Source organism: Dermacentor silvarum, chromosome 3 (genome assembly GCF_013339745.2).
Source record: "Dermacentor silvarum isolate Dsil-2018 chromosome 3, BIME_Dsil_1.4, whole genome shotgun sequence".
Classification (NCBI taxonomy): Eukaryota; Metazoa; Arthropoda; class Arachnida; order Ixodida; family Ixodidae; genus Dermacentor; species Dermacentor silvarum.
In genome coordinates this window covers 224,317,649-224,333,428 of record NC_051156.1, presented here as the reverse complement: position 1 = coordinate 224,333,428, position 15,780 = coordinate 224,317,649, and the positions used below count along the sequence as shown (strand labels likewise).

At 46.9% G+C, this 15,780-nt stretch overlaps 1 protein-coding gene across 1 annotated transcript; it reads left to right on the top strand.

Moving 5' to 3' along the window:
- The first annotated feature begins 11,967 nt into the window (after positions 1-11,967).
- LOC119445240 (uncharacterized) lies at positions 11,968-13,185 on the top strand. Its single transcript, XM_037709562.1, has 2 exons — positions 11,968-12,777; positions 13,123-13,185. Exons 1-2 carry the CDS (start codon positions 11,968-11,970, stop codon positions 13,183-13,185), a joined length of 873 nt encoding a protein of 290 aa, XP_037565490.1.
- Positions 13,186-15,780: the final 2,595 nt, after the last annotated feature.

Genomic DNA, 15,780 nt, shown 5'->3' with positions numbered 1-15,780 from the left:
TAAACTACGCGCGTACTACGCAGCGCACATCGCACGACGGGCGGCGCGCCGCTCTCCTCCTCCCGTCGACGAGGTTCGTCATTCGTCGCGCGTGCCGGAAAGGGGAATGCTCTTCTCGGACGCGATTGGGCCTGCCGCATGTTTTCCCATCTGATAGAGCTTTAGTGAGAAGTGACCATCCCGCCCAATCACGATTGATTGATTGATTGATTGATTGATTGATTGATTTGGTTCGTGGGACTATGAGAGAGGCCGTAGTAGAAGGCTCCCGATTAATTTTGACCACCTAGGGTTCTTTCGCAAGTGTATACCTATAGTATACAGCGCTCAGCCATTCAAACGTCACAAACGGAGCGCATGGCTACTGGCATTTTTTGTGCCGCCGCTTGGTGCTGGGAAAACCGAGTTGATGCATTGCGGTATGCGATGAGAGCGAGAGCGTATGTGATTCGTGGTGACGGCTTTTACCCCCACAACCGTTCATCCAGCGCTCACCGGTGGTTCCACAAGCGCGGCTGTCATGCGGTCCGAGTTTCGCGTTTGAATCGCTGAGCACTGTGCACTAGCATTATCGTTCAATTTTGTTTATTCTTAGTTTATTCGCAAAATGACAAAAAAGGGGGAAAAATACATTTGTCTTGTCTATAGGAGGCTGATAAAAGGGCACCGAATGTCTGACGGGGTACCTCAGATCCCTTTCCCATACACACATCGCTCAGTCAACATCGACAGTTTCATATAACTTGAGCTTGAAGCAGGAGTATGCCAAATCAACGATAGGCGATATATGCACAATATTCACTTCAATATACCATCTGTACGTGTACAGAAACGTATAGTACGTGCATACACGCGTACATAAGCACACAACGATACATAAATGTCTCGATAGGGACAAAGCGTAAAAAAAAAAAAAAAACCGACAAGAAGACAAGAAGGGAGACACACATCAGCGCCTATCCCCTATCGAGTATGTACCGACTAGCCCAAGCCTCTATGGTCTTGCAACATAAATGTCTATTAACTATAATGCAATGTCACTACAATTAATGAGAAAAAAAGGCTAGACGTGACGCAGTACAAACAGCAGCAGAAGGAAAAAAAACGGAAAAAGGAAACATATGCAGAGAAAAAAATTTGCCCTCCTGAACTGATGAAAGGTTGGCGCTTATCCATTTGCTAAAATATATAAAATGCATTGATTCTTGTACCATAATGATGACAATAGGGTGATGGTTTAGGAACTCTGCCCTTATGTAGGATTGCTTTTGGATATCATAGTTGTTACGTGTAATACCTTTGTCGCAAAGTATTTTCCTCGTGTTGTAAGCGTGTAGGATTCCAAATACATTTCTGCAAACATTCATTTTCATTTAGCTTAATTTTATGCAATACAGCAATTGACATCACACACACACGTTATTCACACGTTATTCGCTTTGAAGAGTAGTGCAGAGTGAGTTCGATAAGGCACATTTTCAATTACTCGCATCATTCGTTTTTGTTAGATACAAGCTTGTTGATGTTGTTCCCCTTATAAGGATGCAGTATTGTAAACGTGACTGGACTAGTGCATAATATAACTGATTTTTAACCATGGAGGCAACATTTGCCTTAGTCTACTAATGATGCTGATTGAACGTGAAATGTGGCTTCTTACGTTATCGACATTATGGGAGCAGTTTAAATTTCTTAGAATAAAACGCCAAGAAATGTATGCACTGTAACACGCTCTGTGACTTCACCGCGGATTTTCATATGCGACTTGTTCTTGATGCACTTGTATTTATGTATTTAGTTTTTTTAAGTGTTTAGTATGGGTTTATGTACACTTCGATAAATTACCGAGCCATTTGTTAGCCTGCAACTGAAGAATATATTATTTTTCTCCTGAAAAAATAAATTTGTATCATGGGCATACAAAATTATCTCTGGGGTTACTTTAGCATTTCGGTCCCATTAAAATAGCGGGAATCGAACCAGCGGACCTATGCTCTACCAGCACGGGACGCCGTATAACCACTGATCCACCGCGGTTGGCCCCAATCGCAATAGTTACCTAAGTGCAGATATTCAACTGGCTCAACTGAGAGCACCAGAAAGCCTGCAAACAATATTTGTTTATTCTAGGGCATATAAAACTAAGGGATGCATTACTTCAGAATAAAGTTGAAGGTGAACGTAGAAATCACGGAGTGAACATTAGTATCGTGAAATGTGGTGAGCAAGTATAAGGAATTGAAATATAATCCAGTTTAACTTAATGGTTAACCCTTTTTGCAAGAATCACCTATGGCAGATAGCATAAATATTATCCTTGAGCTGGATTATTCGAAGTGGCGGACATTACTAGCACGAGAAATAGAAACACATATTCAAAATGTTTCCCAAAATTCACTAATTCACGGCGGCCGCATTTCGATAGGGGTTAAATGCGAAAACACCCGTGTACTCAGATTTAGGTGCACGTTCAAGAGCCCCAGGTGGCCAAAATTCTTCCGGTGTCCCCAATTACGGCGTGCCTCATAATCAGATGGTGGTTTTGACACGTAAAACGCCATAATTTAAAATTTACTAAATAATGTCCTAATTAATTATTTTACGGGCACATATTGCAATTTGCGAATTATATATAGCCGGTGAGTTCGCGAGACGTATCCACTTAAAATGAATCTCCAGGATGACACCACTCTGGAGATATTGTTCCCCAAAGTGTGGGACGCAATACAAGGGCGTTTTAGTTACTATTGCGCTCGGGCTGTGGGCGCTCGGCACGCGCTCGTGCCACTGCTCCCGCGTTCGTCGTCGTCTTCTTCCACAGCTGGCTGCGTTGCCGCTCATCATTCCAGCGTAGCATTTCACTTCTATTCTGTCGTCGTGATGGGGAGGCCGTGTTTACGGAGTTATGAGCCATTGCTTATTAAGGCAGTATGAGCCCATTAGCAGTGCATGCTTCGCACCTCCCCAGGTTTCACGTTAGTGGAGCTGCATTTCGCTCAATGAGTCATTTGACACTTACGCATAAAATTTAATTCGCCGCTCAAACCGAGCCTATTCTATTTATTATACCTCAAGGGTCCTGTGAGGGACATTACATGAGGGGTGGGTACAGGGGATATAACATAGTTGCAGTAAAAATTGGTGAACACAGGTAAAATGAATACAAGTCAGTTAGTGGATACAAGGCATAATAAATAAAATAATAATGATGCGCAGCAGTATACACGATAATCCTTTGGGTTAGCGTCGATGCATGCGTGTGATTTCTTCGACGGCGGATTTGAATTCTGCAGGGTCGGTGATCCTAACAATATGGCCGGGAAGGCGATTCCAGTCACGCGCAGTACGAATAAAGAATGAATGATGAAATGTTGTGGTGTGGGCACGTGGAGGGATGGCAGCGTTTGGATGGGTGTTGCGCGACATGCGATGAACGGGAACGATGAGCTCGTTTTTAGGCGGCAAACGGTGAAAGAACTTGTGATACAGATTAGTAGAGAATTTCTGCGGCGATGAGCCAGGGTGGGTAGATCAAGTTGTGATTTCAGCACTATGATGCTAGAGTTGTAGGAATAATCATTCAAGATGAATCTAGTAGCTTGGTTCTGGATTGCTTCGAGTGTTTTGGTTAGGTTTAATTGTAAAGAGCCATAAATTGCATTTGCATAATCTAGTTTTGGACGGCCGAGTGTATTGTATGCCAAGAGCTTAACAGAGGAAGGTGTAAGGGTGAGATTGCACGGATGTAGCCCAAGACACAGTTTGCAGAATTAGTAATTTGATTAACATGATTGGTCCAAGTTAGGTCGTGGGAGATATGAACACCGAGGTATTTCAACGAGTCACCTAGATTTATAGGACAGTTGTTAATGGTGTATTCAGGAGTTTAAAAATTGCGACGACGGTGAAATGAAATTAGTACAGTTTTATTAACATTGAGAGTCATCAACCAAATTTTACACCACTCTTCTATATGATGAAGATCATTCTGGAGGATAGAAATATCGGACGAGTCTGATATAGGGCGGTATAGAATACAATCATCGGTAAAGAGGCGCATTTTCGATGACACATGAAGGGGTAAGTCGTTAGTATACATTAAAAACATAAGTGGCCCGAGGACCGTGCCTTGGGCGACACCGGATAGGACTTGTGTAAACGATTATGAAAATATATTAGCGTAGACGAACTGATGATGGTCTGTTAAAATTCTTGAATCCAATTAAGAACTGATTGGTGTAGTTTTAATCGTGAGAGTTTGAGTAGTAGTTAGAGTAGTAAACGAGCATGAGGTACTTTATTGAACCCCTTTTCTAAATCAAGGCCAAATGCATGGACCGGTATGTTACTATAGAGCGATGATTGAATGCCGTGCAAGAATAAAGTTAGATGTGTCTCGCAGGAATGGCCTTCACGGAAACCATGTTGGTTAGGATAAAGAAAGTCGATGGACGATAGAAATTTCGCTACACTAGAGAAAATGACATGTTCTATTCATTTGGAGCAGACGCTTGTGATTGAAATAGGGCGATAGTTCTTGGGATAAGACTTAGTACCTTTTTTTAAAAAAACTGGGATTACCTTGCCAACGCGCCAGTCAGCTGGTATAGTATACCCGCATTAAGAGATTAATGGAAAATGTTGGAAAGAATGATGCTGAAATGATGCTTAGTGTTTTTTAGTACTTTAGCATTGATTCCATCAATTCCGGTTGACGATTAATTTTTTATTGAGTCAATTATTTTAACAATGCCAGGCGGGTCAAACATAATGTTATTCATATGGGTATCAGTGTATGGCAAGATGTCGGGCATATTTTCAGTGGATTCATAAGTAAAACCAAAGAGAATGTCATGTTTAGGACATTAGTGACATCGCTTTCCGGTATAATACTGCCCATGTCATCACAAAGTGAAATGATGCTCTCCTGATGAAGGTTGATGGTTCGCCAGAAACGTTTTGGATTGCTGTGTAACATCGAGGGGAGTGTAATGGAAAAGAAATTGCGTTTGGTTATGGTTGTAAGCGAGTTAGAACGCTTCCTTGCAGCGTGATACTTTTGTCATGCTAATGAAGATCCCAAGGAAGAACCCAAGGCTGAGCAGGAATAGACGTTTTTTTCTTATTGTTTAATCTTTTCAATGTTGAATTGGAAATATCAAACAATCTTTGTATCTATCCTCTTCCTTCTTAGAGGACAACTTTTTTTTCAAGCACTCAGCATGGGTTTCGGCGCGGCTTATCAACTACGACACAAGTAATTCACACTAGAAATGATCTTATTAATAGTAATACTAGACAAGGGCGGACAAGTTGATATGATTTTCCTTGATTCTGAGAAAGCTTTCGACCGTGTGTCGCACGCCAATTTAATTTTCAAGGTTCGATGCATCCTAGACAACCATCACATTGTACAGTGACTCGACACGTACCTTACACAGCGCAAGCAATTTGTTCATATAGGCAACTCGAACTCAGAATTTGTATCTGTTCTCTCAGGCGTTCCCCAGGGATCGGTGCTCGGGCCACTACTTTTCTTAATGTATATCAATGATTTACAAATTAACCCTCCAGTGCGTTGTCGTTTATTTGCCGACGATTGTGTTGTATATATGCACATTGAGTCAGATGAAGCCCAACAAGTACTAAACAACTTCTTATAAGCAATTTACAACTGGTGCTTAATCTGGCAAATGCGACTAAATGTTTCCAAATGCGTTCAGATGAGAGTTGCACGCAAAAAGAGGCCGCTCGTTCGAACCTATAGCATCAACAATGTTCCACTAATTGCGGTCGACCAATTTAAATATTTAGGATTATACATAAACTCTACGCTAACCTGGAACAGTCATGTGAAATACGTAGTTTCATTGGCCATGAAGAAACTTTACATGCTAAGAAATCGTCTAACACATTGCACTTCCAAAACTAAGCTTGTGGCATACACGACATTAGTTAGACCGTTATTGGAGTACGCAGACGTCGTTTGGGATCCGCACACCAAAGTTGATATAAATTGCATTGAACGTGTCCAGAAAAAAGCGCTAAGATTCATCTTCAACGCTTATGGCAGGCATGTGTCGGTTACTAACCTTAGGCAATTAAGCGGTCTTCCTACTTTAGAAACACGCAGCAAACTACACCGACTGCAAATGCTCTTTAATATTGTAAACGGTAGAACAAAGATGGAATTCATCAGTTACATGCAGTATAACAGCGCAAGGCCAACGAGATGGAAACACAGCAAAACGATTCTAATACCACGAGTGAAAACAAACGCATATCGTTTTTCCCTTTTGCCTCGAACCATAGCCGAATGGAACGCGCTTTCATGTGACGTAGTTGGGTTATCATCAGCCGATGCCTTCACATGTGCCATGCAACCTTACTTGTGATATTTATCGACAGTGATCTTGATTGTACTCTTTTTTTTTTTCTTTACATATAGCCTGCATCGCAAGTGAGTCACTATTGCCTACTCCCTAGACACTTCTCTGTTACCTATCCAGTTTGCTTGCGTTCGCGGAAAGGTTCCGTAAATCTAACCCTGTACCAATGTCTCAGTTTCTGAATAGCTATTGCTTGTTTACCTTTCCCTTATGTTTCCTTTAGTTGATTTCAGTTAACCTCGGGAGTCTTGTTTGTTATCTTCATTCTGAAATAGCTCTTCCGCGTTATGGCTTACGCCTACAAACAAATACATGTTTGCACGCTTTTTTTTTTCAGCACTATTGTGCAGAGGTATTGTCTCTGAAAAAAAAAAGAAAAAAAAAAACTACCACGTCGTGAGAGTACGAGTTTTGTGCAGTACTAACGATTGTGTACTTTTTTTTTTTTTTTACTTGTGCTCGCCTCCAGTTGTCATTCAGCCATAGCTGCTTTCTCAATATTTTTATGCAATACTATTGTTGTTATCAATTTTGTCGACTTGAATGATTGTAATGTATATTTATTCTTTACGAAATCGATGTGCCCACTCGTGCCATGGCTTCCAAAAGGCAGCCGGCAGTATCTGACAAATAAATAAATAAATAAATAAATAAATAAATAAATAAATAAATAAATAAATAAATAAATAAATAAATAAATAAATAAATATTTGTAGTGTTGTTCTCCGAACATATATAGCTACAGCGCCACGAGGCGTAATCGCAAACCACGGCGCCTCGCGGACACTGCTCAGGTAACCTGATATCACCCCTCTGCCCAGCGGGGCACTAATGTGGGCAGTACACCCTTGCAATTTTTTAACATTATCACACGCCGTGCGGTCGACGCTTGCGTGTTAAAAAATTGCAAGAGTGTACATTCTGGGGAAAGCGACGTGCATTATAACGGGTCGCATTTTGTGGAACGGACGCAAGCGCGGGGCAATCGGCAAAGTTCGATGTACGCCCGATATGCCGCTGCTGTATGAGAGTCGTTTGCAACGAGCTGTCGTGTGCGCCGACCTTGGCGGGCCACTTTCCTCGGTCGGCGGCCATGCGGGCAGACGACACGCGGCGAGAAGGCGTCGTGCGCGCAAGGAAGAAGCGTGCCAATTTGCTCGAGGGGGGGAATGCCCAGCTCGATTCTAAAAGCGTTCGAGCGGTGGGGTGATTACAGGGTGTGACCGACCTGTAGGTGTGACCGATCGCGCCGCGTGGGAAAACACTGCTGTACCGAAGACGTCAAAGAGTAACGCTTCCGTGACGGCGCAACGGCCGGCGTGCTGTACGTGTACTTTCCACGTCAGCTGGATCGATGGCCAAGTGCATTTGGCCGAGTGGTCTCACGAGCTTTTTGTTAATGTGTTTTCAGGTTGAAGCTGTTTGCGTGTTTCGACTGCGGTTGACCGTGAAGGAGTATGGGCGTCCTTAGTTCTCTTCTTCAAGTGTACCTTGGTTCCTTTTCATTTGGCGCCCGAAACGCGGAAACTTATTCTGCTTTTAGGTGTGCACGTCAGCAGCGCGCACGTCAAGCTCATGCGCCGTACAGTGTGAATTCCGCTCAAGTCTTTCCCGCGAAACTGTCTTGGGATCACGTTGCGATGCGCGACGTTCATGGCCTCGAGTCGTGGAATTTCCATTCCGCGTTCAGTGCCTCAGATATTATTCGAGCCGTCTGAACGTGGCTCTGGTTGAGGGAAGACCATTGACTTGTGCACGCAGTAGCGGCAAAATCAAATGGCAAAGACGTCATGATTTACGCAGTCATATATTTAGATATAATTTACGTAGCCCCTCAATCCTTCCATCTGGATTTGCCAGTGGCTGCATGACGTTCTTCAAAACGCAATGTACCACTGCTGTCGTTATCGTACGTGTATTTTAACTTACTTGTCCGACGCTCTCCTCATGAACATGTACAGGAGTAGGGTCAATTAGCTGTCCGACCAGCCCATATTGTGGCCGCCAGAGCAATGCGCATAGGGTATCACGTGCAGGGCTAGCCGTGTGTCACGCGTACCCCTTCAACGACCGCACCGATTGAGGAAGTTTCGGAGGCGCGTGAGAAATTGCGAACATGTCTCTTCGTTACTTGGCGTAGCATTTCGGAATTTCTGACGAAAGCCCTCCTCGGTAAGGCGGAAGCGGATGATCAGGGCCTTGTGCAACTTGTCGTAGTCGGTGCAATCTGAGGCCGGCATTCGGCTGAAAAGGTTCGCACCTCGCAACCCAGGCGGAAGCTAAGAGCGATAGCCCAGTCTTCGCGAGCCTCCTTTTGGTTTGGCGCAACGCGCTCGAATCGTCTAAGATAAGCATCCAGGTCATCGCGCTCCTGGTTAAAGGACGGCATAACTTGTGCGAGCTTATGTGGTTTACGCGACCCGGCGTTTACGAACCTGCGCTCTGGTCCGACTGCGGAGTGGCCTAGCTTTCGAACACTTCTTTTTTTTTTCCCCTTTTCAATCTGCTGTGTTCCAATCTTCGACTGCTATCTAACCTGTTTCACCTCGTGCTGAGCGTGTTGTTGAAACCATGCGCGCTCGGCATCGCGCTCCACTTTTCGTCTGTTTCTTTCTTTATCGACAATATCATAAAGCTTTTTTGCTGCAAAACCCAACGTTCTGCCCTGCTCCACGAGCGTCTCAAACTCTGTGTCGTCTGTTGCTACAAAACCCTGCACAACTACCCGGACTGCTACACACTGAATGCTTAAAGAGTTCTGTCAATCCTCGCTGACACCACCATGCGGTCGACCAGTCCTGTCACGGACGCCAGTTAATGTCACGCACTTGGTAGGGCCCGCCGTCCTACGACAACATCTCGGCAAGGACTCGCAAGCTTTCACTTGACGCTTCCGTCTGCGACGCCTCCAAGTGGTGAACCACAATTTTTTTCGGTTCGACGGTCGACCCGTGCGGGGCGCACGTATGGCGATGTCGTGGAGGAATGACAGAAACTCAAAGCGGACACGGGAATTTTCATATTCGAGAACAGAAAAAAACATTTAATTTTTAAGAAATTCCGAGGACACCTAAGCACTTCTTATCAGAAGGAGTGTGCTGATTTGGGCTGTTTGGTTATCATTAGGACGGGAACAAACAGTGCTAGGACGGGCCGAAGTGAGCAGACAGACAAGGCCCTTGTCTGTCTACTCACTCCGTTCCGTCCTAGCGTTGTTTGTTTCCGTTCTGACTTCATATCAGTTGTGAATGCGAAATCGTTAACGTCGAACTGAACGCCGCTGAGGGATCCTTCGAGTCAGCGGCGTACCAAGTATTTCTCGAGTGTGTGTGTGTGTGTGTGTGGGGGGGGGGGGGGGGGGGGGGGGCAAACAGCAAACCGACTGACCTCTCTCTCTCTCTCTCTCTCTCTCTCTCTATATATATATATATATATATATATATATATATATATATATATATATTAAAAGAAGTGCAGAAGTGCAGGCGCACGTGACTCTTGATGAAGGCCAGACCCCAACCGAAACGTCGAAATTATATATATCAGCCTATATTTTATGTCCACTGCAGGACGAAGGCCTCTCCCTGCGATCTCCAATTACCCCTGTCTTGCGCTAGCGTATTCCAACTTGCGCCTGCAAATTTACTAACTTCATCATCCCACCTGGTTTTCTGCCGACCTCGACTGCGCTTCCCTTCTCTTGGTGTCCATTCTGTAACCCTAATGGTCCACCGGTTATCCATCCTACGCATTACATGGCCTGCCCAGCTCCATTTCTTCCGCTTAATGTTAACTAGAATATCGGCTATCCCCGTTTGTTCTCTGATCCACACCGCTCTCTTCCTGTCTCTTAACGTTAGTCCTAAGATTTTTCGTTCCATCGCTCTTTGTGCGGTCCTTAACTTGTTCTCGAGCTTCTTTGTTAACCTCCAAGCTTCTGCCCCATATGTTAGCACCGGTAGAATGCAATGATTGTACACTTTTCTTTCAACGACAGTGGTAAGCTCCCAGTCAGGATTTGGTAATGCCTGCCGTATGCACTCCAACCCAATTTTATTCTTCTGTAAATTTCTTTCTCGTGATCAGGGTCCCCTGTGAGTAATTGACCTAGATAAACGTACTCCTTAACAGACTCTAGAGGCTGACTGGCGATCCTGAATTCTTGATCCCTTGCCAGGCTATTGAACATTATCTTTGTCTTCTGCATATTCATCTTCAACCCAATTCTTACACTTTCTCGATTAAGGTCCTCAATCATTTGTTGTAATTCGTCTCCATTGTTGCTGAATAGGACAATGTCATCTGCAAACCGAAGGTTGCTGAGATATTCGCCGTTGATCTTCACTCCTAAGCCTTCCCAGTCTAAGAGCTTGAATACTTCTTCTAAGCATGCAGTGAATAGCATTGGAGAGATTGTGTCTCCTTGCCTCACCCCTTTCTTGATAGGTAACTTTCTACTTTTCTTGTGGAGAACCAACGTAGCTATATATATATATATATATATATATATATATATATATCATAAGAAGACAACATACAATGATACCTAGGATAACATAGGGGAAATTACTTGTACTTACTAATTGAATTAAAGAAATGATACATTAATGGAAATGAAAATGGATGAAAAAACGACTGTCCGCAGGTAGGGAACGATCCCACGTCTTCGCATTACGCGTGCGATGTTCTTACCATTGAGCTACCGCGGAGCCGTTTTCCCATCCACTTTCTGGGGTATTTATGTTTTTACAACTAGAACTAATCCTGGGAGTGTTAGCCAGCGCCACCACTCACAAACAAGCTCGTGACACCTGCGGCAGAAAGGATGTCATCCGCCGCTTTGGTTTGTGGATGGTGGCGCTGGCTATATATATATATATATATATATATATAGTACCGGAGCGCATCGACACCAGCTCTGTGCTAGTGTGGAAGCTCTGTGCTAGCATGGGCCGCCGCGTTGCCGAGTTCGCCAGCATGGTCGGCCCGGGCCCGTCCTGTGCTGGCTCCCTCCTCCTCCACATCGCCGGCGCCGGCTCGTCATCCGCACCACTCGCCGTGGTTTATGGTGTTGGGCTGCTAAGCACGAGGTCGCGGGATCAAATCCCGGCCACGGCGACCGTATTTCGATGGGGGCGAAATGCTAAAACAACTCTGTACTTAGATTTAGGTGCGCGTTAGAGAACCCCAGGTGGTCCAGAATATACCGGAGTCCCCCACTAAAGCGTGCCTCATAATCAGATCGTAAATTTGGTCAGGGAAGGTCAAGGAAGCGCTTTTTACACTGAATGGCCGATCGGCCCCGGGGCCGGACGGAATTTCTAACAGGCTTCTTCGCAATCTGGACGAAAACACCATCTCCACGTTAACGGACGAGATCAATCGCGTGTGGGACTCGGGTGACGTTCCGGACGATTGGAAGCTCGTGTCGGTAGTTTGCATTCTAAAGCCAGGTCGGACCCCCGGACTAAACCTGCGACCAATCTCGCTCACTTCGTGCGTGGGAAAGGTCGCGTAACACGTCATTCACAACCGGATATCTAGGTACATTGAAGGACGTGAACTCTTACCCTACAACATGGTGGGCTTTCGTCCATCCCTGTCATCTAGGGACGTCATGAAACTCATTAAACTCCAGATCATCGATAGGGACACCAGAGACGTCAGGGGTATGTCGGTGCTGGATCTTGTAAAGGCCTTCGATCAAATTTCCCATAGGCACATCCACGATTCCGTTACGGACATGGACCTTGGATCCAAATTTCACGGGTTCGTCAGTTCGTTCCTTCGGGGCAGGCGCGCCGCTCTCAAGGTAGGCGAGGTAAAGTCTGATCCCTTCGAGCTGGGGGCAAGGGGGACCCCTCAGGGGTCGGTGATCTCACCACTTCTCTTCAACGTCGCCATGCGCGGTCTCTCCGCCCATTTGTCCGAGGTCGATGACATTAATCACGCTCTTTACGCCGACAACATCCCGGTGTGGTGCGATGGCGGCAGTGAAGGCAGAGTCGAGGAATCGCTACAGGCGGCCCTGAGCTGCACGGAGGATTTCTTGGTGGGCACGGGGCTCCGGCTCTCCCCGTCCAAGTCCGAACTCCTTTTCTATCGATCGACCAGGAGGGGGCGCATCCCCAAGGGTCAGGTCCCTCTCGAGAAGGTTGACATCTCCATTCGCAAGGCCATCGGGCAGATCATTCCCAAGGTGGAGTTCATCCGCGTACTCGGTATGCTCATCGAGGCAAATGGTTGTAACGGACAGACGATCACTCGTATCGCCACCAAAACGGACAACATCGTCAGGCTCATCGCTAGGGTCTCCAACAGTTACGGAGGGCTGGGGGAGGACAACCTCCTCAGGCTGTACCCCTTCCTTCCTAATGAGCCGCATCAAGTACGTGGCCGCCGCGTATCGCTGGCACGGATACGAGAGGGCAAAGCTCGAAACGCTGACGCGAAAGAGCATCAAAAAGGTGCTCGGCATCCCCATGGCCACCAGCACGGAGAAGCTCGTATAGCTGCGAGTCCACAACACTCTCGACGAGGTTGTCGAGGCACAGAAGACGGCCCACGTCGTCAGACTCTCTTCCTCGTCTGCGGGGAGGTGGATCTTGGAGGCGCTGGGCTGCAATCGTACTGCCGTCAAGGAGTGGCGGTATGCGCTGGCTCGACGCGGAGACGCGGGAGGCCGTCACGGTCTCAACGTTCCCGCGCAGCGTGCACCCGCAACACAATGTAGGCAGACGCAGGGCCCGGGCGGCTGCACTTCTCGGATCCGTCGCAGGTGATCCGCAATCGGTAGCGTTCGTCGACGCCAGCCAATACGGTTCATCCGACCGATTCGTGGCGGCCGTGGTAGATCACAGGGGCAACATCCTTAACGCCGCGTCGGTGCCGGGCTCGTTTCCGGCACTGGCGGAACAGGTCGCGGTGGCCTTCGCCCTGCGGAGCGGGAGCAGGCCGCAGGTCTACACGGATTCCCGGGCGACAGTCAGGGCGTTCGCCACGGGTTCGGTCTCGAGGGAAGCGGCCTCACTGCTTTGCGGTAGGACGTCAGCAGGACGCCCCCACGTCATCACTTGGTTCCCGGCCAACACGGGGCCTAGGGTCTCTCCCGTCGTTCCCAACGCCAACGAGCTGGCCCAAGCCCGCGCGCGCCAGCTCAGCCACCGCGCCGAGGAAACGCCGCTCGAGGGCGCCGACGCGGGGCTCCACAAGGACTCGCTCCACACGTTTAGCGAGATTTCAAAGCACTATCAGCTCTGCAGGAGGGTCTACCCCCCGCCCCACGCCAAGCTCTCCAGGCCTCAGTCTTTCACCCTTCGCATGCTGCAGACAGGTCGTATATACATCCCAGCCTATAGCCAGGGTCAGCAGGTACGCGGACTCGTTCGAGCCTGATTGTCCGGATTGCGGCGATCCCTTCTGCACTTTAGGACATTTGCTCTGGTGGTGTCCCTCGTTACGGGACCACGATAATCTCACCATGGACGAAGAGTGGGTGGAGGCGCTCAAGAGCTCCGATCTCGCCGCTCAGCTACGGGCTGTCCAGAGGGCCCGCGACGCGGCGGTCAGGCACGGCCTGCCCGTCTCGACGTGGGAGCGGCCCGCGGTGGCTCCTCCCCCGTAAGGGGGTCTCGGAGTCGCGCCTCAGGACCTAAAATAAAGTTCATTGTCTGTCTGTCTGTCTGGCCCCCACTAAGGCGTGCCTCATAATCAGATCGTAGTTTTGGCCCGTAAAACCCCAAGATTAACTTAAAAAAAAATTGTTCAATATTGTTGCACAAACAGACTGGCGGCTCACACTAACAGGGTCGCTAGCCGCCCTCCTCCCTGTTCCGACCTTGTCCGCTCGACAGCTCGCAATTTTAAGAGCCGGCGCGAAATTAAAAAATAAAGAAGCCTCTCACAATAACAATAGAATGGACAGTCGGGCTAGTTGGTTATGATTCATTATGAGTTTGGCAGCGCAAAACACGACAAGAACGAGGAAGTAAACAGGAAGGGTGCCAACTCATTACTGGGCCCTGCTACGCGCAATACTGCAGCTGAACTTTACCAACCATGCGCATGCGCACATCAAGAGCGGGGAAAAAAAAGAACACGAAAGTGGAAGAAAAGACCGTGATCGAGAGACAGGTACCAGGTGCTCACACTCATCGTACGCCTCCCCCTAAGCGCAGCTAATGTGACGGCTCTAATCAACCCTCTGTAAATAACTTACGTGAGCTGTCACATGTGCACGTCATCCGAATGTTCCCGTGGTTATGCTTGTTTTCGATTCCTATAAAAGAGGGATCAACCATACTTTTAACAGCGAAGCTTTCTAAGCCAGCCGTAATTTGTGGTTCGTATCAAGAAACTGTCTAGAAATAAAAGTAAGCACTTTCTTGCCGAGGCGGGATTCGAACTCGCGTACCCCCCGTCCCAAGGCGAGCGCCGTAACCACTATAGGCTATACAGCCACTTTTTTTTTCTTTAATACATGGGAAAGAAAACTGAATATATATTACAGCGCGGACATAGCTACACACTTAAAACTCGGGCAAACACACACATGCCTCCAACAAGTGCATCCAGTCAGGCGGAGGTTCCTGCACAGCGTACACACTTCTTATATAAGCTGCACTTTCTTGAAAGAATGATCTTGTAGATCGAGGGCTTTCGGTATAGCGATCACACATTCTAGCTCTCCATAGGCTATACAAACCCAGTACTATGAACATATCATAGGGAGGACCGCCACTAATCTTAAACGGTAGGAATCTAATTGCGTATGGAGTGATGTCAATGTCCTTTTTAAGCATCCGTTGGAGAATGTCCCAGAAAAATATAGCATCCGTACAGTCTATAAAACAGTGATCTATGGTTTCAGCACGTGGACACAGTCGACAGTTCGTGGACCATGGCACGAAGCAGCCCCTCGCGTTCAACCATGTTTTAACAGGAAGTGTTTCCGTGTGCAATTTAAAGAAAAATGTTTTAGCTTCAGGAGGTATACACATTTTACGGATGCGCCGAAGTACATCCCGATAAGGCTGATTTAAATAAGGGGCACGATACAAAGGATCTGGGAAAATCGAATCCACCAGTGCTAGCAGAAATTACTTTTCGACTCGCAGTGAAAATGTACTCCAGGCTGAATCTCACTTTCAAGAAAAGGAATGAATCAACGACCTCCTTGAGAAAGCCCCAAGGAGCCTGTGTGACATCTTCGGCATCTGATGACACTACTATATTAGGAAGATAATGAACTAATCGGAGCTGTAACATTTCATGCAAAAAAGGATGGTCACTGTCTCGAAAGAAAAACAGACGAGAAACAATTTGCCTGACGAAGAGATGGACTAATCCTAGACCACCTCTTGCACGAAGAGGACGAACTCGAGCAAATTGG